Here is a 26102-nt window from a genome sequence, read left to right as displayed (position 1 = left end):
CGGCCCCCTGGACTTAGTTTGCCTACCCATGCACTAAACCATTCAATAGCCTCTACACAGTGGTGGAGGAAGGGGTGTGGGGGTGGGGTGCGGTGTGCCCCAGGTGTCATCACTGGGGTGTGTGACAAAATGAGGGTTTTTTTATTTAAAAAATGGTCTCATGAAACTTTTTGGGAATGACGTGGTGGCTTAGGCACCTGCAGTTTCTTCACTGCCTGAAATGGCAGCGTGGGACTTGCGTCTGCCTACTGCCTCTCCCTCAGCTGCCCTATTCACCCCGCCCCCATGGGCAGCTCGCCTTGCCCCCATGGACACGGATCACCCAGCCCCCAGGCTGCAGGACACGCCCCCGCACCAGGCACCCGAGCGGCTAGCTATGCCGCTGCCTCTACAAGCCCATTATACTAAACCTACAGACAAATACTGCAGTGCCAGCTTCCCATGTATTGCCATCTATGGGCTGTAAAATAATATTCAGGCACAGATGTCTTGTGAACATGTATTTTTAAGAAGACAGCTGGTAGAGTTGTGTCTGTCGCCTGTTTCCTATTCCCACTTACATTCTGCAAATTTGCACTTTTCTTCTGGTGAAATCCAGGCTTAGGTCTGTGCATTAACAGATGAACCAACAAACCACATTTTCTAATGTAAGCACATCTAACGTCAAATTGCAGGGAAGATGAAATATTTATGCCCAAGACTAGTGCAACTGAATCAGAATGCCAGAGAGATTGAAGAGCATCAACTTCATAACACTGATTGCTAAAGTGATTTAAAGAACTGTGCCAAGACCACCTCCTAGACTTGGAGTGCAAGAGGGAATGGATAGTGTAAAGCTGGTTTGCCTATTCAGAAATTACATTGATTCATTGTTGTTGTTTTTTGCCTGGTTGATGCTTTCATTACACTGGGAAGCAGTCAGGAGAATGATTTGATCAGGCTGAGAAACAAATAGCCAAAAGCTTTATAATACTAGAAATCCTATTGGGCCCTTCAGTCATCTGACCCCTTTTGAGACGGCTACTGCAGTAGTACATAACAAGGAATAGTGCTGAAGCTTAGCAAGCAACAGGGCAGAAGTTCTGTTTTGATGGAGAAGAAATGAACACACCTGGTTCTGCAGCTAGAATACCTAGAGATCTGTATACCTGACATGGAGGTATCCAGTGGTGGTCAGGGTCAGATATGAGGGTGGAAGTTCAGGACCATACTAAGCAGATTGTGCAAGGGCTCATCACACTTCTCAAAAGCAGCAGGCATGGCTCACATTTTGAACTACATGTACAAGTAATACACATTCCATGTAAAGTGCTCCCATCACAAACAACCACAAAGACTGTACTGCTGGAGAACTCAACTACATTTCTAACAAACTAGCATAGGAACTTCTTATTTAATATCTCTTTATTTCAATTAAGGCAGGCATTACCAAAACCATTTAGATCCTTCTCATGGGAGGGAAAATGTTAGCAGTCCCATATATATTAATGTGATCTTCTGCAAAATAAGCTGTTTAACGTGGTCAGAATAATTCTCGAAAGACCAGCAGTTTCAAATTTATAAGGGGGAGGGGGAAGTAATGGCAAAGCTCACATTTTGAATGTGTAAGTATTCGAATCAAACTTATCAACTAAATCAAATGAGACAGACAAAATGCGTCTTTCCATCAGAAATGGGCTTTGTAGTAATTTGTCTATCACCAAAAGGAATAACAACATGTATTTTACAAACTGGAATTAAAATAATCCTTGCACAAATGGAGCACATTTAGTGCAATGATGAAAAGAGTTACATATGCTCACTGGGAATTATATCCCATAATCTTTTTCAGGCTCTTTGTCCTTTTTCAAATTGGAAATAAGTTACTGGACTGCAGCTTCTGCACAGCAAGAGATATGCCCCGTGGCACATTTTACATTTGCCATGGCTTCTCCAACATCCACCCTTACACAGAGCAATAGCATTTACAAAAACAAAAAACAAAAAACCAAACTTATATGGAGTACCTGATGTCAGACACAATAGGCTAGAAAGAGAGTCCATAGGCTAGAAAATTAGGCAGAAGTAGGAAACAAAAGTACACTAAAGGTGAGGGAGAAACAGTAGCTATTTATGAACCCAGGGATTCCTATAGCTTGGCGTCCAAACAACTCATTCATCCATGACATGGACTCATTTGTCCATGCTGACTTCACTCATTGGCTAAAAACAATGAAAGCATACCCTCCCAACAGTTCTTAGATGAAAATAGGGACATTCTATTCTACATAGGAAGCTTCTCCGTGTTTGATCTCCTGTGTCCATATATGTCATATGCATATCAACATTGGTCACCTTGAGCCAATTACATCCGCTCAGCCTCACCTATTTCACAGGGCTTTTGTAAAGAAAAAAATGTGTGAGGGAAGGGATCATGTACAACACCTTCAACAGATAAATGGAATGAAATAAAAATGTAGCTCTAATGTAAGCTGCATTGAGTCTCGGTTGGGGGAAAAGGTGGGATATAATAAAATAATAATAATAATAATAATAATAATAATAATAATAATAATAATAATAATGGAAACTGAGAATGACCAGGAACATACCAGAGAATAAATCCTATTAAACTCAGTATGACTTAGTTCTGAGAGAAAAAAAATGTTAGGATTGCAGTGTAAGACTGCACATTCTTTACCATGTTACCTGGGAGTAAGCTCCATGGAATACAGACTTACTTCTGAGTAGACATGTAAAGGCTTGCAGTGTAAGACTCCATTTACAATAAAGGAATAAACAATCCATATGTTTACTTAAAATGGCTGGCTAGTGAAGCCTTGCGATTACAGAATTTAAAGCAGAGTGGTTACATTTTCCTTCAAAACTATATACCAGCCTCACTATTTTTTTTTTTTCATTTGGTGCACACATTTTCAGTATAAGCAGGACTCCATTTTTTACACACACATACACAGAGCAAAGAAATGGAGGGCAGGAAAACAGAAAACTGGGATACTGAGGGATCAAATAAAAAACCAGGATGGCTTCTGTAATTTTGGGAAGGTCTCTGGAAAATCAAGACACTTGGAGGGTATGCGAAAGGTAGGGGCAGCGAGACAAGCTCATCTCACAGAAATATCGTAGAAATCTGATGACACATTTTTCTTTAAAACATTTATTTCAGGAAAGAAAGCTCAGGAATTGGGCCCCTTGTAGACATGGATAGTGGTGCAATTGCTCCAGCTGCAGCATAATAATCTGGCCATGCTTTTTGTGTTTTCTAATATTGCAGATGTGGAGACTGAGGTTGAGAGAGAGCAACTTGCCAGCTATTGAGTGCAGGGCACGAGCAGGATTCAAACCAGAGACTCCTAGATTCACACATCAGCCTCTTTGCCACTACACAACAGCGAGGTACTGATCATAAATGGTGGTGATTTTTTAAAAAATATATCAGTAAGGAGTCTTTGAACTTGACTAAGTTGTAGGCTTCAGATTCTGTTCTTTGGGAGGACAGCTTAAATGGGATTTGGAAAACAAAACTGAAGCAGGGCAGTAGGAAGGCCAGAGGGCCAAAATTTCAAAATAAGGTCTGTAGTCTATAACGTCTTCTCTCTGTAGGATCTAATGAACATAATGCAAGTTAATTGCTTTTATTAAAAGCCCTGAAAGCAGAAAAGGTAAATTAGAGCTCATCTTGCTATAGTTTTAATGAAACATCATGTATAATTGGGTCAATTTTTCCCCCTTCAAGCAATCTATCTGCAATTAAAAATTAAAGAACTCAAACTTGTACATCGAAAGATCTATTCAGAACCTGGGAGTTGCAAATTAATCTGTCTAGTTATCCAGAAATCAAAATTTATTAGCAGAACCCACACTTCTTCACTAATTATGCTTTAGCAAAGGTGAAATCATGGTGACGAGTTGTAAAGATTCTGAATGGATCTCATTGCAAAACATAGGATTGGCAGTAAATGTCAAAAGAGAGAAGCCTGCAAGTAAAGCTTGCAGTTTTATGGACAGTTCACAAATTCAGTGGTGTTTTTTCCCTGCATGTAAGTTTCCTCAGAATTGCAATTACGTCCACTGGCATGGAGAAACAAGAATATGAACTACTTATATACTTGAGGCCTTCAAAATTCAGCCGGTTCTGCTGCTATGCCTTTAGTATTGTCAAGTGCCCAGTATAGTTAAATACATGGATGTTTTTGTGGATGCGTTTCTACTCAGTGGTATAGAACACAGCAGAGCATGCTTATTCTTAAAGATCCCTAAATATAAAGATCCATAAATATGTGTGTGTGTGTGTGTGTGTGTGTGTGTGTGTGTGTGTGTGTCGGGACGCTCACTGCTCGCTGTGGGTGGCGCCCCTGTGTGCGGCTAGCCCCGGGTGCACAGCATGTGTGCCACTCTGAGGGCCAGAGCAGCTAGCTCCGCCTCTGCATAGCTGCATACACAAATATGTAAATATGAAAGCTTTAAAATACACAAATGTTAGCAATACACTCCCTGAAGCTTCATAATTTTTTTATATTGCCTTCCATTTTAGTTGTCTTGGTGCATCTTTTCAAACGCTTTGTCAAATTGCTTTGTATGCATCCAAGGCTCAAATTGGAAGGGGGAAGGGGTGGAAAAAGTTGGCTCAGGCAATTCATATTTCTGCCTGACAGATGTAGATTCTTCACATAGGTTCCATAATGCTTATTGTCCTACTTGAATTCCAGTTGGCAACTCATTATTTGCTACGATGTTGACAATGAATGGCTGCACTTAACTCTGTTTTTGAAATTAGATATATTTGGGCAGGCATCCCCATACTGTCAAACAATATCCAGTCTGTACTAAGAGGCAATTGTTATGCTGGAATATTCTGAAGAGTAGTTAAATGCTTAAGGTTGAGGGGAAAACAATTACTGGTCTTGTTTTATGTAGAAATGAATGTGAGCTTTCTCAAATGGCAAAGTACTCATCATAGCCACAAGTCAGTGAATAAACACATCACACTTATTGATTTACAATCGTGGCATGTCATTGGCAGAAATTTGGAAGAAGCTATACTCTATAAGCAGTCGCTGAGACATGGAGAGATTCTTAACTCTTCTACGGTGACGTTTGTCCAAAGGCAGCTTCAGGATTTGATGGTAGGAGCGCAAAGCACCAGTGGGCTTTCAGTTCCAAAAATATTAGAAGAATGCCTTGCTTGGCCCTTAGGCTGAAGTTGGATATACACAGAATCAGAGGAAGGGACCCTGAGGATAAGCTAGTGCAACCTGCTGCAATGCAGGAATATGCAGCTGGATCAAACCTGCAACCTTGGCATTATCAGCACCATGCTCAAAACAGCTGAGCTATCTAGCAGCTGTAGAGGTGATTTCACATTGTAGGCCTTTTGACCCAGATCTAACCAGCCTGGATCATGACTACTGGGAAATCTCAGCAGAACTAGAGGATCTTTTGCTTGAAGTGAGTTGGATGACCTTGGTGTTTTTTAGTCAGCTAGAGGTGATACAGTCATGGCAGTGATTGAATAAGTCAGAAAAGCCAGGCACTTTTCCCTGGAGGTCACAATATCTTTTATATGCTGCATCGTTCATGTATTTGTATACGCTTCATGATATTCACTGCTGTACTCTCTAAATGCCTATAACAGTAATGATTTTATCACTGCAAAAAAAGGATGCATTATTATGTGGCAGCATTTTTACAGAACATTGTAAAAGTTTTAACTACAAATCACCTCTACTTTGTACAGCTTACGAGATCCTAAAAAGGCTAAAGATTTTTCCTAGTGGAAACTAAACCTTGGGAAATGTTCCAGTTTTGCTTCCTTATTTGGTTTTTACAGCACTACGTCCTCCATTTCCACATATATACTCTTGTCTGCATTCTCAAATTCTGCACATTTTACAGTGAGAAAAGACAATCTGTTGAACAGTGGGGTGGCACCAAAGATTTATTCTAAGGCCCCTGAATTTTGGGTATAATGAGATGGCAGATGACTGTCATGTATGGGAGCCAAGCTCCACACCCATTCAAAAGTGATACCACTACCTGCCCACCACTAAAACAGCTGCCTAGGTGCCCCGCAGGGAGATGGTAAGTGGCAGTTCACCTAGGCTGAGCAAGTGAGAGGTCCTTCTGAGCCCCTCAACCAATGCCCAACCTGCCTGAGTACTGGCACTGGGCATGTGTTGAACATTGCTGACTTACTGATTCAGGCTTCATACAGTTTTGGTAACATAATGGGTTTATTATGCAGTGCTTCCAAACAGAAATCTGCAACAGTAATTCTTATACTGCAAAGGGAAATGGGGAGAGGCAGTCTGGATCTTGCCTTAAAAGGGACAATGCAAAGTTAATCCACTGTGCCACATTATCCAAGTAGTAATTCTGGGTGTCCCTCCCCCCCCCCCCAAAAAAGGGTTGTTTTATGTGGGATGTCATTTATTAATGGTCTCTTCTTTTTTATATAATGTCTCTATTACGTTTTCTGTTATCATACAACACACACAAAAATAAACAAAACAAAAAACATTCCTATGGTATGTAAGGGGAGAAAATGCTAATCTAACCCAACATAGTTCATCTAACCCAATGAAGATTTATCCCTTGCGGTATAGTCAGGTCCTGTCTTGCAATGACTTTTCAGGGTCTGCTGAAAAGACCCTGCTGAACTACGTTGGTTCTGCTGAAAACAGAACCAAGGTAAACCTGGGACATCAAAAATACCATATTACGAAGACCTCTTAATAGTGGTGATCATGAGGACACACCTCTCCTAGGTTCCAAGGCCAAAGACAGCCATAACATAGGAGTGGTGGATGAGCCTTGAACATACATTAGTAGCCCTGAAAACAAATGCAGTGAATTTTGAAGCACTTATTTGCAGGATAACAAATATATGCACAAAGAACCTCCCTCACACTTAAAATGTTGTGTCTGTCTTCACCCTAATCCTGAGTCATTGCATAAATTTCAGATAAGAATTATGTAAACTCCAACCAACACACACATATTTAATGATATGCAGACATGATTTCTCATTGTAATAAGAAGTGCATGTGGAAAGAATAATTAGTTCTAGGTTGTTATTCTGTTTGGTAGGGCCAGGGTTTTAGTATAAAATATAAGAATAAATACTAAGCATATTAATTATGCAACTGGATGGGTTTCATCTCATTATTTCATCCAAGCCTGCCAACATGTCACTGCTGCAGCTGTTGCTGAATTTATGATAGCATAAGGTTCTTACACAGTGAATGATTTTATCCCCTGGTACCACATCACTGAATACACGATGATGAAGAGGATGAAGCAATCCTATGAAATTAACTGGAGTTAAATGAAAATACAATAGGCCAGGATTTGGGATTGTGTGAGGGTCACGGTAAAACAAATATTTTAAATGAGTGGGATACCCCAACAATACTTTACCAACAGAAGTTCAAGGGACTACTGTGATTCCAAAGGCATTTTACCTCCACAAAGATAATTTCACTAAGTAAACATCAATCAGGGTTTAAAAGTTAACAATGGAACAATACCTAAAACAATAAGGGACGTTCGTGTAATGGTGTAACCTTGTTTGTTGGTGATGCTGGCATGAATTTGTTTCTTCCTTGTAATAAAATACGACAGGGATAAATCCTGCACTAGTCAGGAATGCAACTGAGGGACTAGACCGAGGTCCTGCTGGGAGGCCATGGAAAGCTCTGCAGCTATTTGCTGTTCTGCCAGTAATGGAAGCTAAAATGGTGCATTCTGGGGCATGTTTGGGGAGGCAGTGGGTCTGTGGGATTCTAATCCTCTTATTTACCCCAATGTGCCCTCAAACTATGTACCACTAACCTATAACTATGAGGGCTCTGGAGCTGGCCAACTTCCACCATGAGCAGCAAAAATAGGGGAAAAGGAAGGGGGAGAATGAAATAAAGAAAAAGCCATCTGTCAGGCCATACGTTGCTGACATAAGAAGGGCCCGATGGGTAAAGCAAATGGCCCGTCTAGTCCAGTATCCTGTTCTCATAGTGGCCAACCACATGCCTATGAGCCCTGCAAGAAGAACCTGTGTATTCTCCCCACTTGTGGTTTCTAACCATTGGTATTCCAAGGCAAATTACATCCAACAGTGGAGGTAAGGTAAAGGTAAAGGGACCCCTGACCATTAGGTCCAGTCATGGCCGACTCTGGGGTTGCGGCGCTCATCTTGCTTTATTGGCCGAGGGAGCCGGTGTACAGCTTCTGGGTCATGTGGCCAGCATGACTAAGCCACTTCTGGCGAACCAGAGCAGCGCACGGAAATGCCGTTTACCTTCCCGCCGGAGCGGGACCTATTTATCTACTTGTACTTTGATGTGCTTTCGAACTGCTAGGTTGGCAGGAGCAGGGACCGAGCAACGGGAGCTCACCCCATAGCAGGGATTCGAATTGCAGACCTTCTGATCGGCAAGTCCTAGGCTCTGTGATTTAACCCACAGCGCCACCCGCATCCCTAACAGTGGAGGTAGAACATAATTATTGTGGCTAGTAGTCACTTATATAGCCTTATCCTCAATGACAGGGCTTTGGATGTTATAATTTCTCTGTCCAGAATATCCCCACCCCCAATATCACGACTCTGTATTTTTTCAAAATAGGGGGAGGGGATGACAATATGCAACAAACCTTATTAATACACAATACATGGGTTACACCATCTCTAATGCGACACTAACTCAAACAAGACTAAGTTGAACAGTGGTGAATTTGACTGGTGAATTTGCGAATATAGCAACAATAGGCCTAACAAGAAGATAAAAGCCGTGATGATAACTTTTCCCTTTAAAGGTCCAGCTCCTTCCTTAGACACAGCTCTAATCATTATCAGGGAACAGATCAATCTGGAGTGGCCTTGGACAGCAATTTAGATCCAGGTCCTGACATAGCTAACACTCACCCAGTTCCATCTAGATACTACACAGATAGCATATTGCACATCATCAATAAAAATGATTTACAGCCGACTATAAAGTTCTTCATTCCCCAATTCCCAGAGATCACATTTATTGTAGATTGTGATACAGCAAGAGGATATATATATGTAACAGCAGAACCTTAAAAGCCAGGGAGAAGGTACTTGCTTGTGTGAGACTGGCAAAGGCAGCTCTTCAGATATATGCACAGATTTTCTTTCTTTCACTGTATTTCCATGCTTTTAAAAACAAAGCCCAAAGCAAATATTGTCCTGCTTATAAAATACCCAATTCTTGTTGCTTGGCTGGCTAGAGAGGTTGATGGGTTACTGTTAAAGATTTTAAAGCAAGTCTAGGGTTTATAATTGGAGAGGCCATATGACCTTGCAAACTAAGTAACACAAATAGGCCATATTGTGCTGCTGAGAAAATATCTACTCTACATATATTGCCCATAAAACTCTCTAAGACATCATGTGTAACGATGGCATTGTACACATTAAGAAATATACCAGGGTAGTTGGTTGCATTGCCACTTATATTTGTTAAAACATATTAAGAATCAGAACATATGAAATACAATGTTTAAAATTGGAAATTATGTATATTTTTAATAAGCAAAACAAAGCCCATTATACCTCCTGAGGTTTGGAATGCAACATTCAAAAGTGAAAACCAACACCCTAAGAAAAACTTCATGTGACAATAAACTTCCATGAAAAAATGAACCTTTGAAAGCTATCTAGCCTGTTAAAATATTCTCCCAATCATAGACCTGAGCAATGATCTTCAGATGCCACAAATTTCTTTGTCCCTTGATTAGGAGTTCCTTACTGGAAGACCACAGAAAAACACCATCCACTTAATTGAGTTTTGGGTGTGTATGTCTAACTCTCATACCTTTTATTCTATTTTCTCAAATTGACATCGCTTCACAATTTTTAGTTTTACCATTTCAGATCTTCATTATTTTTGCCTTTAGCAATGGACTTAAAAATAATGATTGCTAGTTCCCTTCATTCTGGAAGGGTTTATTCGTATTTGACTCATTAGCTGTGCAAAGGTCAGACACATTCAATTCTAGCATTTTCTGATCCATAACCCAAAGGTGAAATTACATACAGCATAATATTTTTTTTGCCTGCCCACAGTCAAGTTAAACTTTTGCTCAAGTATTTACACTGCAGTTTTTAATTCAACTTCATCTATGAACAACTTCATCTATGAACCTGCAACATCATGTCTCAGAGTGGACTGCTTCTCTTCAGAGTCCTGAAGCCACTATTTTCCTCCACTTTCTCATTTCCCTCTTCTCTCCCCAACAGCCTGGTTAACATATTAAAGATGCAACCCAAACTTCCTTCCTCCTGCCAGTAGGTCTTTGAGGATACTCACATACCTAGCACTGCTGCTGACCAGCAGACCCAATCTAGACCCAAGATCTGCACCAGCTCCAGAATCCTGGTCGATTTTTCTTTCCTAGCCGACTGACTAAAATTTCCAATGTGCCATTTTTATTCTGCTAATCTTAAAAACTTGGTTTATTCACATTCAACAGGTTTCATGTTCCATTTATTTAAGTTTTATTACTTTTGTATATGCAAGTAATTTTGATTTCTTTCTGAACGATTTAGCCAAAAGATTTATGAACACAAGTAGATGTAAATATAATCAGAAATGCACAACTGTGAACCCTTCATTATAAAAGTAATTCTGTTCATGGCATTAAACACTTTTGGAATTTTTTTTTAATGAAATAGATTGAAACAAAGCATTTCCAAGGCAACAAGAAATGAGCTGGGGTGTGAAGTGACTGAAACGAGGTCTAAGTGGTATGTGTGGGGATAAAAGGTTCATGACTAAAAGCAAATTTTAGTTAAAAGATGTTGAGCCTGAGGGCTTTACAGGAAATCCACTTAAGAAACCTTAAGAGATGGGTAGGATTCCTAAAGGAGATCTCAGGTCACAAAGGTCTTTCGGAACATTCTAGTAGGCATTCAGTGTTGTGAGGCTTTTCTTTTCTTTTGCCTACAGCATAATTATTTGCTGCCTCCATCTTACAATGATGCAGCCATGCAGTTTTATAGCTGCTTCTGATTTCCCCTTCCAGAAGAATCCATCTAGATTCAGTATCCTCACATGAAGGGCAGAGGTTCTCGGAACCACAAGAAAGGGAGTGTGGCAATTTCACAGCAGCGCTTGAAGAGACAGCTGTACACCAGGAATATGGTGTGTGCAGCTGAGGCAAAATGTTCTTTTGCTAGAAACCATTATCCTCTCTCGCTATGACCAGGTTTTTAGATCTAGTTGAAAAGGAGTGAAGAGATGGGTGTTCTGAAATGAACCCAATTGTTTTGTTACCATCTGTGCTACAATGTGGGGCTGTGAGGACATTTCACTCAAGATATTCAGGGCCCTGCAGGCACTGGCAGTGCAATTTCTATTTAGTGTGCCTCTTTTCTGCTGCACCTGCACTGTGCCTGGCCTAGGAACAAATTAGGCATTTCGTTATCACAGCAGAGTCTATGATTAAAGACTTAAATTTCACTGCTCAGGTTTGCAGAAGAATGTAATGCATATATCTAAGGCTGCAGGGTGAAGTGTGCCTTGAATTTGCATAGTAATCCCAGGACTCAGCCGATTCTTACACAGGTCTAGCCACTTTCTTGCTCACCCAGCTGTCCTTTCCCAATTCCTGAGTATAAGATAATATTTGTACTTATTTGTATTTTAACTGCTGACCTGCAGGCACAATGTGCTAACCACCCTGAGAAATGCGAGTATAGGGCAGTATACAAATTTCATTGTTGTTGTTGATGATGGAACGCCTAATTGAGAGGGGCTCTGGTTCCCCAACCCCAAAGTAGGATTAGATCCAAACACATCCACAATCCAGAGACAACCCTAATTTGATCTGCCCACCCCCACAGTTTTGGCCCATAGTTCTCCTTATTGAATCCTTTCCCCTTGTTTTCTAAGTCTTGGAATCTAAGACAGCAGTAGGAACAATTTACAGTGTGCAGGGTTGGCTACTGGTTTGACGGGAGACCTGGGTAAGGTTGGTCCTCCCTTGAAGCATACCAGGGGATTGACAGTCTGGAGCAGCAGGCAGTGGGAGACAGGGTAGCTGAAGCAGAGCAGCTCCTAATGTCCATACTAGCTCAGCACAGCACTGTAAATAGGAGTACTGGCTGAGACAGCTCTCCATTCTCTTCCTTATAGCAATGCCTTTGGGCCTTGTCCTTGACATGTACATCAAGGGTAGGGCCCAGAGTCACTGGAGATAATGTGGACAGTGACCTGGGGAAAGCTCTTCTCTTTTCAGCACTCTGCTGTTGAAAGATTCTTCTTCTAAGGAGTGATGGAGAGGGAGAAGGCTGGCATTGACCACAGTGAGCCTGACCATGCCCATTCCAACATTGGACTCAATGGCAAGTGCTATGGCAGCCAGGCTCTGGATGCTGCCAGGACCTTGCAGGCCATGCCAAGGAAGGTGATCATTTTGGTAGGTCAAGATGGGTTTCTACCACATAATCTGCTTCATCCAGTACACTGGAATTCCTCAGTTATGTAAGTGCACAATAGTACTCCTCTTATCAAAGTTTAAGGAAAGTGGAGAATGGAGGAATTCATATAGGAGGCTAATCAGCGACTCTGATAAGCCTGTTACATTTTGTTTGTTTTTAAAGGGTTTTTTTACCAGACATTGAGGCATGGGAAGGAGTTCATTGCAGTTACACATGTAAGTGAGAAGACATACCTCATGGTGACCAGCAATTGTAGCAATATGGAGAGCTGTAAGTGCTCCATAGCCAACTTGCTGGATGTCAGCTCCACTGTGCAACAAGGCAGTTAAAAGTTCTGCATTGTCCTGAAATGTAGAAAGCAAAGTTATTATTTAGAGAAACATAATTAAAAGGGGTTGCAGCTCAGGGGCAAAGATAGTGCTTTGCAGAATACAGTTCTGTTCACATTCCCCCCCCCCCCCAGCTGTACTTTATGAACAAAATCCTTCTGAGTGTAGGAGCAAAAGAGTCTCAATGAAATACAGCAATAAAGAACTACCATATTTTTTGCTCACTTTTTCCCTCCTAAAAAGTAAGGGGAAATGTGTGTGCGTATTAGGGAGCGAATGCAGGCTGCACAGTTATCCCAGAAGCCAGAACAGCAAGAGGGATTGCTGATTTCACTGTGCAACAATCCCTCTTGCTGTTCTGGCTTCTGACATTCAGAATATTTTTTTTCTTGTTTTCCTCCTCCAAAAACTAGGTGCGTCTTACGGTCTGGTGCATCTTATAGAGTGGAAAATACGGTAATCAGTATCAAATATCTCCCTTAAGAATGCTGGGTTCTGTAAATGAAACCTATTGCTTAATCTGTAATATATAACTTGCCATGAGTTTTCATATCATGGGGTCAAAATACAAATAAATGAATAAAATAGCTGCCCTATTGAAAGTGATTGCCAACAGATACTCATGTTGTATATCTCTCAGTTATCAGACATATCAGACAATTTCCAATGAAGAAAAATTAAACCAGAGGACAAGTCTCATTCAAGGCCACTTTTTACAATTCATTTTAGATTCAAATACTCAGATGCAAAATGCATGTGTTTCAATTGTGTCAGTTATGAAGAGAGGTGACAACATTTTTTAAGTTCCAAACTCAGGTTACAAATTCTGGCAGCTGATAATGCTGGCTTCCAGTATGAAGTAAGTGTTACCCTCTACCCCAAAGTTCTTTCTCAGTTCAGATTTTAATCCAATACATAGAAGAAATCAATTCCTCCTCCCTTCCCTTCAACCCTATCCCACTCAGCCACTGCAGTTTCAAAAACATCAGGAGGGAGAAAGAGAAGGAAGACCCCCTTCTGCCCACTCCCCAGCGCTGCTATGGCAGCAAGCCAAGCACTCAAGGAACTGAGACAACTTTATTTCTAGTGCTCTTGGCACCTGCCTTGCTGCCAAAGCCCAACTGCTGGAGAGGGGGCGGCTGAAAGGGAGAAAAAGAGCAAGACCGCTAATGCAATTACTTACTTAGAATTCAATTTACCTTGTAAGCTGCTAAATGCAGAGCAGTAAACCCATTTCTTGTCAACCTGGATGGGCGCAGGCCTTTCAGCATAAGAGTCCTAATATGTGATTTGTTACCTGCATAATAAATATTGGAAATGGAGGCAATTATAAAATAAAAATAGATGGTGAATTAGTTTGCAAAAACAAAACACTTCAACAGGTATTAATGCCTGCTGTGGGAAAGTTACATTGCAACTCTATGCAACTTTTCTCAGAAGTCCCACTCAGAAGTCAGTTGGACACTCCTATTTATCACACCATACAAAAAATGCAATGTGCCATAAACATAAACAAATGGCTTTTTCAGGATGATACTCATCATGAATGTTTATTTTGTAATATCTACCATCTCATTATTTGCTGATTACAATTTCTAAGGACCCATTTTTTCATATTCTCTGAGCAGCAGCATGCTCCAAACAACTGATTTTTCACTTCCAGCACATTTAGTTATAACCATGATCAATTCCTGATGAACTGAATAATGAGGAATTTACAAAAATAAAAAGAAATTCTTCCTTAGATTAAAAAAGTGCCCTCCCTACTTTAGGGTGAAATAGTGACAATTATGCAATATCCTAAGCCTGAGATTAAATCCAATCAAAATTTAAACCACTTTGTTGTTATTGTTTATAACATTCCACCTGATGCCTACATGAGATTCAACAAGAAAAGTACCAAGGCGGCAAACAGATTAAAAAGTAATAACGTTCCTGTGGTTTATTAAAAAGTAAAATCATTAAATGCACCAATAAAAGGGTTCTAAAGCATCTTAGCTGAAACACTTACCATCACAAATACAACACAAGTGCAGAAGAGACAGCCCATTTTCTGTACGGTAATTTAAATTAACTTTGCTGAAGGCTTCATCGGAGCTGGGGGGGAAAAGATTTTAGAGTTTATCAGAGTTTTCATCTTTTAGCATCTCTCTCTCTCCCCCCTTTTATTGGAAAATTTTCTAAAGGAAAAGAAGAAACTTCAGAATTATGATATTATAATGGGCAAGGTTTCTAACCTAATCTGTACCATTTCAAAATCAGAGATCCGGCTGCAAAGGGCAATACCAAGTTTTATATATCAGGTTAGGCTGCAATCCTATGCCCATTGACCTGGCAGTAGGCCTCATTGAGCTCAATAGAACCCTAGACATGTATAGGGTTTCATTGCTCACTGTTTGCAAGCCAAGGGGGCTCCTGTTCCTGAATGGTTCATAATCTATATGAGGGTCTTCCTGTCAAAACAGCCCAGGTGAAATAATTTGGTTTGTTCCTGTTTTTTGAGGGATCCTCTCCTTCCACCCCACGAAGTATAATAAGCCATCCCTGTTCCATCTCTCCCAACTATCCCTTCGCCTTACCACCTTTCTGAACAATAGATCATTCAAATGGTGCATTCTCTGGCTACTTTCCCATGCACTTCCACTCATGGGTCTTTCACATAAAGCTTCTTCCATCCCTGCCCCCACCATTTTCTTGCAAAGATCTGAATATTCAAAGCCTAAGCCATCACTGGTGGGTGGGGTGGGGTTGCAAGATCACCCTTGTAAGCTCCACTAGCAAAGTCCTGGTGCATCCCACTGTTCATAGACTCATAGAGTCGTAGAACTGTTAAGTTGAAAGGGACTACGAGGGCCATGAGGTCCAACTGCCTGCAATGCAAGAATCTTTTTGCCTAGCATGAGGCTTGAAGCCGTGACCCTGAGTGTCATGGTCTATTGACTGAACTATCCCATCGATATACAATCCCTGACCTTCCTTGTGTTGAGCAGAAAAGACATGCCTTGGGCATTTACTCATGTTCATTTCAATGCGAGTGGAATGCTTCATGCGATCATCCCAAATTGTATGGAGGGTCCTACTCATGTCCAAGTAAACAAGAATACAAGCTCCTCCACTAAACATAGGAAATGTGAGTGGGCAGAGAAATGCACCCCTGCTCCCATATCCACATGCACCATGTCCAAGTTCTTGCCCTCCATCATGGACAGGAAATCCGCTCACCCTTTTGGTGTGGTGGCATTGCAGGATGGTGGAGGCCCTTCTAAGGCCCCAAAGTGGGAATCTCAGGTCCTCTATGAGTAGGGGACATGGGCGTAAGCCTGGGCTGCCTATCAGGAGCTGGATCCTAGCTTGCACCTGGAATTTGCAAATTGGGGTGCAGGCTTGGACATGGGCTGGGTGGAGCTGACAGAACAGGAAGGCTTTCCTTGGGTCCACTCCCTGGCCATTTAAAGTCCAAATGACCAGATGGAAAAGCCAAGAGGAACACATTTTCTCTCTCTCTCTCTCTCTCTCTCTCTCTCTCTCTCTCTCACACACACACACACACACACACACACACACACAGTATGGCCTGGGATTACCTACCCCTGCCATGTATAGTTCAACAGAAACAATTCAACACCTACAATACTGCACATCTACACACATGTTATGGTTCTCCTGGATTGTACCACTAATACACAGTGCCACACTGTGCGCAGACCACTGGTGGGGGGAAAACATATGTTTGAATGCTCTCCTTGAGAGAGAGAAATCACATAGGTGGTCTATAGAGGGGCAGGTGGTCTTTCAAGTAACCTGGTCTCCCGAGTTATTGCAGAGCAATACAAACATAAAAATGCTTTTTAAAAAATGAATGGAATTGCAAACCATTATTTCTGAGCTTTGTTTCTGAAATGGTAGGATTTGAATTTTGTTAATCCACATTTAGAATCATTTGCAGGCTTTCCATTATGAGTTGCCATTAACCTGAAGTACAGCATTTCCGTTTTTCATACATGCAATTAAAAAGAGTTTCATTTTAAGCCACAGCAATCCTTAGAGAGAAATGCAATTTTCTCCCACTTTTTTTTACACTTTCTGTACTAATTGCATTGCAAACGTGAGCATGTCAAACTCTCCAGCCACTGAATATCACTTACTGCAAAACGCAATGTATATTTTTCATTTTCTCCTACACTTTTTGGTATGTCATGGTAGATTTTAGTACAACCTGATGATTTCATAAGGACATGTGTGGATGAAGTGAATAATTAAAATGAAAACATATCTACATGCCTCTAGCTACCATCCCAAACATACCAAATAGTCCATTGTATATAGCCAGGCACTACGTTACAGCCGCATCTGTTCCAATTCTACAGACAGAGACTCTCACCTAAGAGATCTACAGCAAACCTTTTTAGAACTAAAATACCCAACAGATGAAGTTAGACAACAGATCAACAGAGCCAGACTGATACCCAGAGAGAACTTGCTGCAAGACAGACCCAAAAAAGAAAATAACAGAACACCTCTAGTCATCACATACAGCTCCCAAGTTAAAACAGTACAACGCATCATCAGAGATCTACAACCTCTCCTGCACAATGACAGTTCTCTTTCTCAAGCTCTGGGAGGAAGACCTTTCATTGCCTACAGACAGCCACCCAGTCTTAAACAACTCCTAACCCACAATAATACTACAACCAGACCTAACACGGACACTGGCACCAGAGCCTGCAATAAACCCAGATGCCAACTTTGCTGCCACATACACCCGGACAACACCATTACTGGCCCCAACAACATCACACATACCATCTCGGGACTATTTAATTGCTCATCGTCTAACATTGTGTATGCCATCAAATGCCAACAGTGTCCTTCAGCTCTCTATATTGGACAAACAGGCCAGACCTTACGCCAAAGAATAAACGGACATAAATCGGACATCAGGAATCACAAGACAGAGAAACCAGTAGGAGAACACTTCAATCTCCCAGGACATTCTATACAAGATCTCAAAGTAGCTGTTTTACTACAAAGGAATTTCAGAAATAGACTGGAAAGAGAAGCTGCTGAATTACAACTTATCACCAAACTTAAAACCATGGAGAAACCTGGTCTGAACAAAGACCTTGGATTCTTATCTCATTATACATGACAAAGCCATTTTTCACCTTTTCACCCCTTGCTTTTTCCTGTAAGACCTATTGCAGTCGTTAAGAGTCGTCAACAGGCTCATCACAGCTATCTGCCAATCACCCATTCCCACCACCCTTCTGAGTAATACCCCTCCCCACCTTCTCACTATATAGAAGGGTCTGGAAACTTCTGTTTCAGTGTATCTGAAGAAGTGTGCATGCACACGAAAGCTCATACCAAGAACTGACTTAGTTGGTCTTTAAGGTGCTACTGGAAGGAATTTTTTTTGTTTTAATTAAAATGAAGTCATTGTTGCCAATGTATTTCTAATACTATGTCCCTTAAACAGGATAAATAGCCATACTGCCTCATTAAAAAAATGATATGTGGCATTTGCACCTGATGCAAACATCTTTTGGGGAAAATGCAGGGTATACTAAAAAATAAAAGTTACAGAATCTGCAGTTTTATGATTCATTAACTATGCTTGCTGACCTCCTTTCTACCACTGTATGTCAGAGAAGCAAAAGAGAATTCATTAATAAAAATAGTTAGAAAAACTGGCAATAGATACGTAAACTGAGCTTTGCCAACTTCCTCAACAACTAAAAATAAATACACAATGCACATTATTATATTACAGGTAATTTGACCAGATGCTTTCCCCAGACCTCTCTCTCTCAAGTTGTAGGGCTATAATGTTATGGGAAAGGAGCAATAATTAGCAAGCTTTTATCAGCAGTCTTGAAAATGCATTGTAAAGTCGACTTAGAAAATTGCTGCTGCTTGCAGTGTGCCGGAAATACTTTAGGAGGAAGGAGAATTTTTTTAAAAAAAGGAATTTAGAATAATCTTTTTTTTCCCCTTCTTTTTTTACTTGCATATAGTTTTTTGAACATTACCTCTTTGGCAATAGGTCAGGTATGTTTCTAAAAACCTGTCTCCTTTTGTCTTCAATGAGCCTCTTACTATTCCTCTGAGTATTCTGCAGTGTAATCTGAAAAGCTGCACTGTAATTAAGAAAAGATAGTAACAAGATTTGCAATGAGTGATTTTCATCCCACTGAGGCTCGGGAATTTTTTTCCGCTATTGCTGTCAGAGTGGGTGAGGGCAATTGTTCAGCATCAATGGCCAGATGAAGCAAGGAGGAAAGCTGGGTGGAACAGCCAATCTGCATAATTACATTCATGTAACCAACACAGAAAATCAGTTGCGCAAATATGGTTGATGTCAACCTACAGCTTGTGGGCAAGTTTGCATGTTTTGTGATATTTTTATCCTGAAATGCCTTAAAATTCTCAGCTCAAAAATACTACTACTACTTCTCTCTGCTCTTATTACTTACCTATCAGTTTCTGGGCTACAGCACATCTCATTTTTAATCTTGGCAGAGGAGAAAACTTTTTTGTGCATGCTGGAATACTTTTAAAAGGTCTGAAAGTATGGTTGCCACCTTTTACGTTGAGAATGGATGCAATGGACAAGAGAGCAAACAGAAGTATAGCATCCATATCAAGGGAAGTAATAATACCACTCCATTCTGCCTTGGTCAGACCACACCTGGAACACTATGTTCAATTTTGGGTACCACAATTTAGGAAGGATATTGACAAGTTAGAACGTGCAGAAGAGAGCAACAAGTGATAAAGGGTCTGGAAGTCAAGCCTTATGAGGAACGGTTGAAGGAGCTGGGAATGTTTAGCCTGGAAAAGAGGAGACTGAGAGGAGATATCATAGCCATCTTCAAATATCTCAAGGGCTGTCAAGTGGAAGATGGAGCAAGCTTGTTTTCTCCTGCTCTGGAGGGTAGGACTCGAACCAATGGCTACAGGTTACAAGAAAGATTTCGATAAAACATCAGGAGGAACTTTCTGACAGTAAGAGCTGTTAGACAGTGGAATGGACTCTCATGAGAGGTGGTGGACTCTTCTTCCTTGGAGGCTTTTAAGCAGTGGTTAGATGACCATCTCTCATGGATGCTTTAGCTGAGATTCCTGCATTGCAGAGGGTTGGACTAGATGACTTTTGGGGACCCTTGCAACTCTACAGTTCTGATTTTATGAAATGTGACTGCTTCAAACTGTTTAGCTTTGCCTTCTTTTTTGGGAGAAGCTGTACTGAGAGACCGGGGAACATAGTTGGCTTCTGCTATGGACCAAAGCTCCTGAAACTAGGAAGGGAGCAGCATAAGAAACTCCAGGGTTGTAATCAGTGCTTTATTCCTTAAAAAATGTTTATGGGTACTCTCATTTTCCTATTATTGAAATACTGCTCCTCAATGAGGCCTAACTTAGATTCACCCTGTGTCCCCCCAGCACTGGTTGTAATGTTCTGCACCCTTTCCACTGAAGGCTTTAAGTGCTTGTTGGCATCCGGGAGACAATAAAGGAGTGCACCATTGTGGGGTGAAGACCTGCTGTGGCTTTAGACACCAATAAGAGAGAGGCTTGGGTTTTTTTTGCAGCTGGGGCAAATGAAGGCATCTGGTTGTGCTGCTGCAGATGCACCATGACACCTGGTCTCTCTGCAAGTACAGTCACTCCTCCCCCTTCCCACTCTTTTAAACCACAGACAAGAGTGTATCTTAAGCTCCAGAGTTGTTGGATAGCGCATAAAAATGCTGATACAGAAATTAATTATCACCACTCCCTGTCCCATCTAGTCACTTACTGTCAGTGACTGATATGGATTCTCCCCACGCACCCAAAGAAAACCACCCCTCGGGGCATAGCAAAAGGTCAACCTAGCTAAATTGCTTCTGCAAGCCCCTCCCTAGTCCAAACCCAGTGTTCAACTGCATACTGAACCCTTGTGCTCTATTTACTGTCATGAAGATGCAATTTCACACACACACACACACACACACGTATATTTTCCACACAAACTTGAACATGTGCATAAACCATCAAGAATTTGCATAATATGCAAATCAGGCCATACAGATTTGTGAAACTAATATGGCAATCTCAAACACACAGCAGTTATCAGGATGCCAAGTATGTATCCCCAAACATAGCACTAGACAGATTTGCTTTGTTGTTGTTCTTAAATAGATGGATAAACAATGCTGGTAGATAATTTACCTGAAGACATGCTTTAATTCTGCAAACTCCTTTTCTTTGATTAAGAGGTCATCTTCTAATCTTTCAATGATTATAGCATATGATTCACTCACTTTTTTCTTCCATTCATCTAAAAGGAAAAACAACAACAACAAGGTTTAGAAGGAATCTTGGCTTTAAATACATTTAAAATAGAATTTCAACTTTGTTTCCTTCTCCAGGTCATTCTGTGCTATTACATAATAACCTGAGCTGGGTGGATGGATTTTATTTTTACACATTGTTTAGAACATTAAGAAAAACATTTTAATATAAAAGCACAAAAGTAGACAAGGTTAATTGTTGATATTTACCGGTAGTTCTTAATATTATTTGATATCCTGTCTTGAGAGAGTAGAATGAAGGAATAGGTTCTTTTCAGGAAACCGACAAATATATATGTACACAACACACAATATTTGAAGAAGTTTGCTTATTTTTCTGTAGCCTTGATTTCAATCTAAAAGCAAGTCTGATTTCAGTCATAATATTTTTCAGTTAGATTACTGACAACAAAACACCTTTCACTTGAACTTCACAGTAAATTAGAGAAGATTTCTTCATGAATCATTTACAATATATTTCCTTTAAAAAGAAGCAAGATTAATTACCAGTGCAAGTTTGAGTTGGTCTAGATTTATAGTTCCCCATTTGTTCAAGATGACTTCTTTGTTTCAGCAAAGTTCTTGTGGTAATATTACTCCTTGTTCAAGAGCACTGACAGACCCACAAAGGGAAAAAAAAGAACACTTTGATAGTCTTGTACCTAAAAATAAACTGTGTGCCAAATGGAATGTCATGCAACAATGGCACAGAGCAAAACAGTGTGCACTCTCTCAAGTGTAGAACAAAAAAGGTAACTAATCATACTGTTGAAATACACTCCCTGGGGGGCGGGGATTGCAAATATTTTTATAGAAATATTTGCTTACCCCTCCATTAAATGCATAGTTAGAAATGCATTACCAACTGGCTTCCTGTTTGAAAATGCAAGTATAAGAACACATTGCTTCAGGGGTTCAGACCCACAGCACCCCATGTCAACAACCTTATATTGATAGTAACCTCAGAGAGTATGGCTTTCTTCACAGAATCACTGAGCTGCAAACCATTGGATTGGTCGTCCAGTCCAGTGGGTATCAAACTTCCCAAGAGAGCCCTTTCCTTTCCACTTTATTTTGCCTGCTGATGAGGATGTCTGCATGTGTCTGGCAGAATTCTTGCATGTTGAGGTGGTGTGTTGCAGGAACCACAAGCAGTGATAGATCCAAACTAGGCAAGATGTGGAGAGGTGTGATTGGAGCTCTTGACATTTCATTATTATTATTATTATTATTATTATTAAAAAGAGCTACAGCAACACCACATCCACACACAAGAGACATGGATCAGAGCTACATCCACCCAAAAGGATAAGTAGTAAATGGGAGTTTTGAGTTAAAAATATAGGTTTAAATGGAAATGTGGCAAAAAGAATACAATTTTAAGGCACAGGTAGATTCCCTCCCCAGCCCCCAGATTAACAGCCCAATGTAATCACCATCATTACACCCATGCCATAGATTCTATAGCTTTGCATGCCTGGAGTAATTTAGGTAGTCCACTGATCAGCAGGCAAAGCCTATTATTCCCAGTTGATTATTTCATAATGAATAACCTAGTTGCTAGCTTTCATCTTCCCTTCAAAGAACTGCCCTTTGTGCACCATACTAATGTAAAGCACCCTTTGACCACCCTTTCTTCTTTCCCCCTTTCTCTTCTATTAAAAACACGTTAGCCAAAAGGATCTTGAGTTCCCATGTGATGCTCTACCTTGGAGTGCCTGAAGTAGGATGGTTTCAAATGACTTGAGGGAAAAAGCAAGTGGGATATTAGGACTTAGTTGTGGCCACCTGAATAAAATAATAGAATGGCATCCTCTCCCACTTTGAGCTCTGGTTATTCTCAAAGATTCCTGCATTGTTTTTAAATGGAAGCTGGTAAACCGTAGTCATTACTTTGTAGGTACAAATTACTTTGTATCTAGTAAAACTGTCTCAGTAGACATCCAGCTGACATAGTCAGAATCCTGTTCTCAAATGATCAAATAACTTATTGCAATGGAAGTTACACAGATTGGCACCCACTTTTATTCCTTTAAGCAAAGTAGCTATTTGACATATTGGGTATTTTCTCCAGTGGGTCACATGACAGCTTCAGAGGCATAAGCAAATTGGATCAGGAAATTGGCATGTGTGGCTAATCCTCCTTTAGTACAGAGACCACAGTCCATATAACATAAGCATATACATAGGCAGGCCATGTCCACACTAAACTATAGTTTAGCATACTTAAACAAGCCTCAGGCTTAAACACTTCTTTGTCTTCTATTTTCAAATTGGCTTATTTCAAACAAACTATCAAACAAACTATCATTAATATGAAACACACTTTGTCATTTTGAATGAAATTACAAAGCCATGTTTGTGGGAAAATGGAAGCAAAATCCAGGAAATGCTTCCATTCAACACCATGCTAGACCATTCCCCAGCATAACACTGAAACCTGGCCATTGTGGTTGATTTTTAATTTTAAAGAAAACTCTGGCAGATATTATCAGAGATCCTCCACTTCTTGCGTAGTTTGATCCTCAGTTCATGAGATGCATTGATCAAAATTGATGGGCTTAGCGAACAACACAAGCAAACAGAGAATGTGATTTGGAATGTACTCAACACCTGCATCTGTACCTTGCCAGAGGTCAGTAAAGATGAACAAGTGTCTTGAACCCCTGGCTTACCTGGCAGCAAGTCAGCATGTCTTGTCCAAAGATCAAAGCCAATTAAGGCCAATCCATGCAAGCAAAATCCAAAGTCTAAAGTCCAAATTCCAAGGTCCAAAGGACAGGAAACATAGTCCAGGTAGGCCAAGTCTGAAGTCCAGCAGTCAGAATACAATCCAGAATCAAACCTGAAGCACAGCCCCATAGAGGTGCAGGAGCATCACAACTAAGGCCCACCACCATGGGCAGTTGACCAGACACAGCACCTCAGCTTTGCTTCCCTTTTGTACTTTGCATGCTGATTGCAGCATCTGGGCTGGATGAGGCATGCAACCTTCACCTATTCCAAGCCTACTCCAGCTGATGAATCACACTTCTCCCAGAGCTAGTGAGACCCACCTGGCCAGTTAGGGAGCTGGACTGTGGGCCCTTGCCTATCTCAGCCTCCTACACCATCCCTCCTGCTGCTTCCTACACCTCAGAGCCAGGGGCTCCTCTGGCTCTGGTGATGGGTCCTGCTGCTCTTGTTCCTGTGTACTGACCCCCATCCCCTCACCATCATCTGTCACCCTGTGAGTAATTCCTTCCCCATCCCCTGGTTGTCCCAGTGTGTCCCAGCCCCAGCTACACCCCTTGTCAGGATCCTCTTCCTCCTCCCTGTCATCCTGCCAGCTCTTGATGTTTCATCTAGTATAGGGGTAGGAAGTTGTCAGGACTGTGGTGTTTACTTTTTGCTTTTATTACTTGGATCCTGAAGTCCACCAAGTGGAATGAGGTACACAATTGTGTCTTAGAGAAATAGATATAAGTTAGACGTAAGTTGCCACTCAACATTTGCTCAGCTCTATACAAGAATTTAGGAACGCGGGTGGCGCTGTGGGTTAAACCACAGAGCCTAGGACTTGCCGATCAGAAGGTCGGTGGTTAGAATCCCCGCGACAGGGTGAGCTCCTGTTGCTCAGCCCCTGCTCCTGCAAACGTCAAAGTGCAAGGACGTCAAAGTGCAAGTAGATAAATAGGTACCGCTTTGGTGGGAAGGTAAACGGCGTTTCCGTGCACTGCTCTAGTTCGCCAGCTTAGTCATGCTGGCCACATGACCAGGAAGCTGTACGCCGGCTCCCTCAACCAATAACGTGAGAAGAGCACTGCAACCCCAAATTCTGTCACGACTGGACCTAACGGTCAGGGATCCCTTTACCTTTTTATACAAGAATTTGTTTTCAGTACCAGAAATAAAAATAAAGTCCTTTCTTTTTATTTTTATATTTTAAATCCTCTCCTAGTTTTGCCCAAAAGTAGCCTATTGGAAGGAGCAGTGTTCCCATTGCCAATGTGGGATGTGTGTTCAGAAATTTCTGACAAATGTCAAATTTGTCCAGCCACTGGAGGTCTTCCGTGAGATCTCAAAATACCTTCTGCCTACCGCAAATCTAGCAGGAGAAACATTCTGTGAATCCATATACCCTGTACATGCAGAGTGTATTCTCTGTGGCCCTGCATAGACATGATTTGGAATTAGGCCAATATCTTGTAAATTTGGTTCTGCTAGCAGATATGCAGTGAAGATTCTGCATGTTACATGTTCCACTTTAATAAGAGGATGAAAGTAACTTGGCTATCTCATGAAGCGGGTGGGGCAAAGAATTAAAAGCAAGCATTTTCCTCCATTTGTTTGTTGGGTTCGGAATTCTACCAGCATTCTCTTGCAGGTTCGGAGACTGACATTCTCAACCGTTTTCTTTTCACAATATTTTATTCATTCACATATTTTCATTCATGAATCTTTTGTTTGTCTCTTTACTATTTTATGCTGGCATACATAATTAAATATTTAAAACGACAACGGTCAAGGTTAGAAGGTATTGACCTTGAGAGTAGCTTGCAAGGAAAGCTTTCACCTCAAAGTTTCCAACCAAGATAAATATGTGCTTTCAATATCATGCTGCTTCTAAAGGTAAACAGGCCCTTGCTTCTTTAACAGCATGTGATTCACAAAACAAGTGCACCAGTATTTTAGTACTTTATTGCTCATAAACCAAGAGTAACATATATTTTTTTAAAGGGGGGGGGACCTTTTAGTTGCTTTTTGAAACATTTGAAAGGGAGAGCAAGAGAGGGGATATGAAACGTATACCCAACACCTTGTTGCTAGGCAACTTGAAGAGTTATGAATTTAGCACCATAATGCCTGTCTATTTTCACTGATTGTATTAGCTTAATAAACATATTAAAGTGCATTTGTACTGATGCAACTGTTGCCATGGCCAGGACTGTTGCCCCCGGCAACTGTTCCATTCCACATCTCAGACTCCAGAGA

General features: G+C 40.9%; 1 protein-coding gene across 1 annotated transcript in view; it reads right to left on the bottom strand.

Moving 5' to 3' along the window:
* LOC310846447 (serine/threonine-protein kinase TNNI3K) overlaps window positions 1–22237 on the bottom strand; it is a 151975-nt gene extending 129738 nt beyond the window's left edge. The window contains exons 1-6 of the mRNA XM_083742986.1: window positions 22090–22237; window positions 21636–21741; window positions 21007–21115; window positions 14804–14889; window positions 13992–14089; window positions 12697–12807 (exon numbers count right to left, since the gene is read on the bottom strand). Coding sequence (XP_083599112.1) covers window positions 12697–12807; window positions 13992–14089; window positions 14804–14889; window positions 21007–21115; window positions 21636–21675 — 444 coding nt within the window. The 5' untranslated portion in view covers window positions 21676–21741; window positions 22090–22237. The remainder of the gene's footprint in view (window positions 1–12696; window positions 12808–13991; window positions 14090–14803; window positions 14890–21006; window positions 21116–21635; window positions 21742–22089) is intronic.
* Window positions 22238–26102: the final 3865 nt, after the last annotated feature.

Source organism: Podarcis gaigeae, assembly GCF_964106915.1.
Source record: "Podarcis gaigeae genome assembly, chromosome: 6".
Classification (NCBI taxonomy): Eukaryota; Metazoa; Chordata; class Lepidosauria; order Squamata; family Lacertidae; genus Podarcis; species Podarcis gaigeae.
This window is presented reverse-complemented; position numbering and strand designations above follow the sequence as displayed.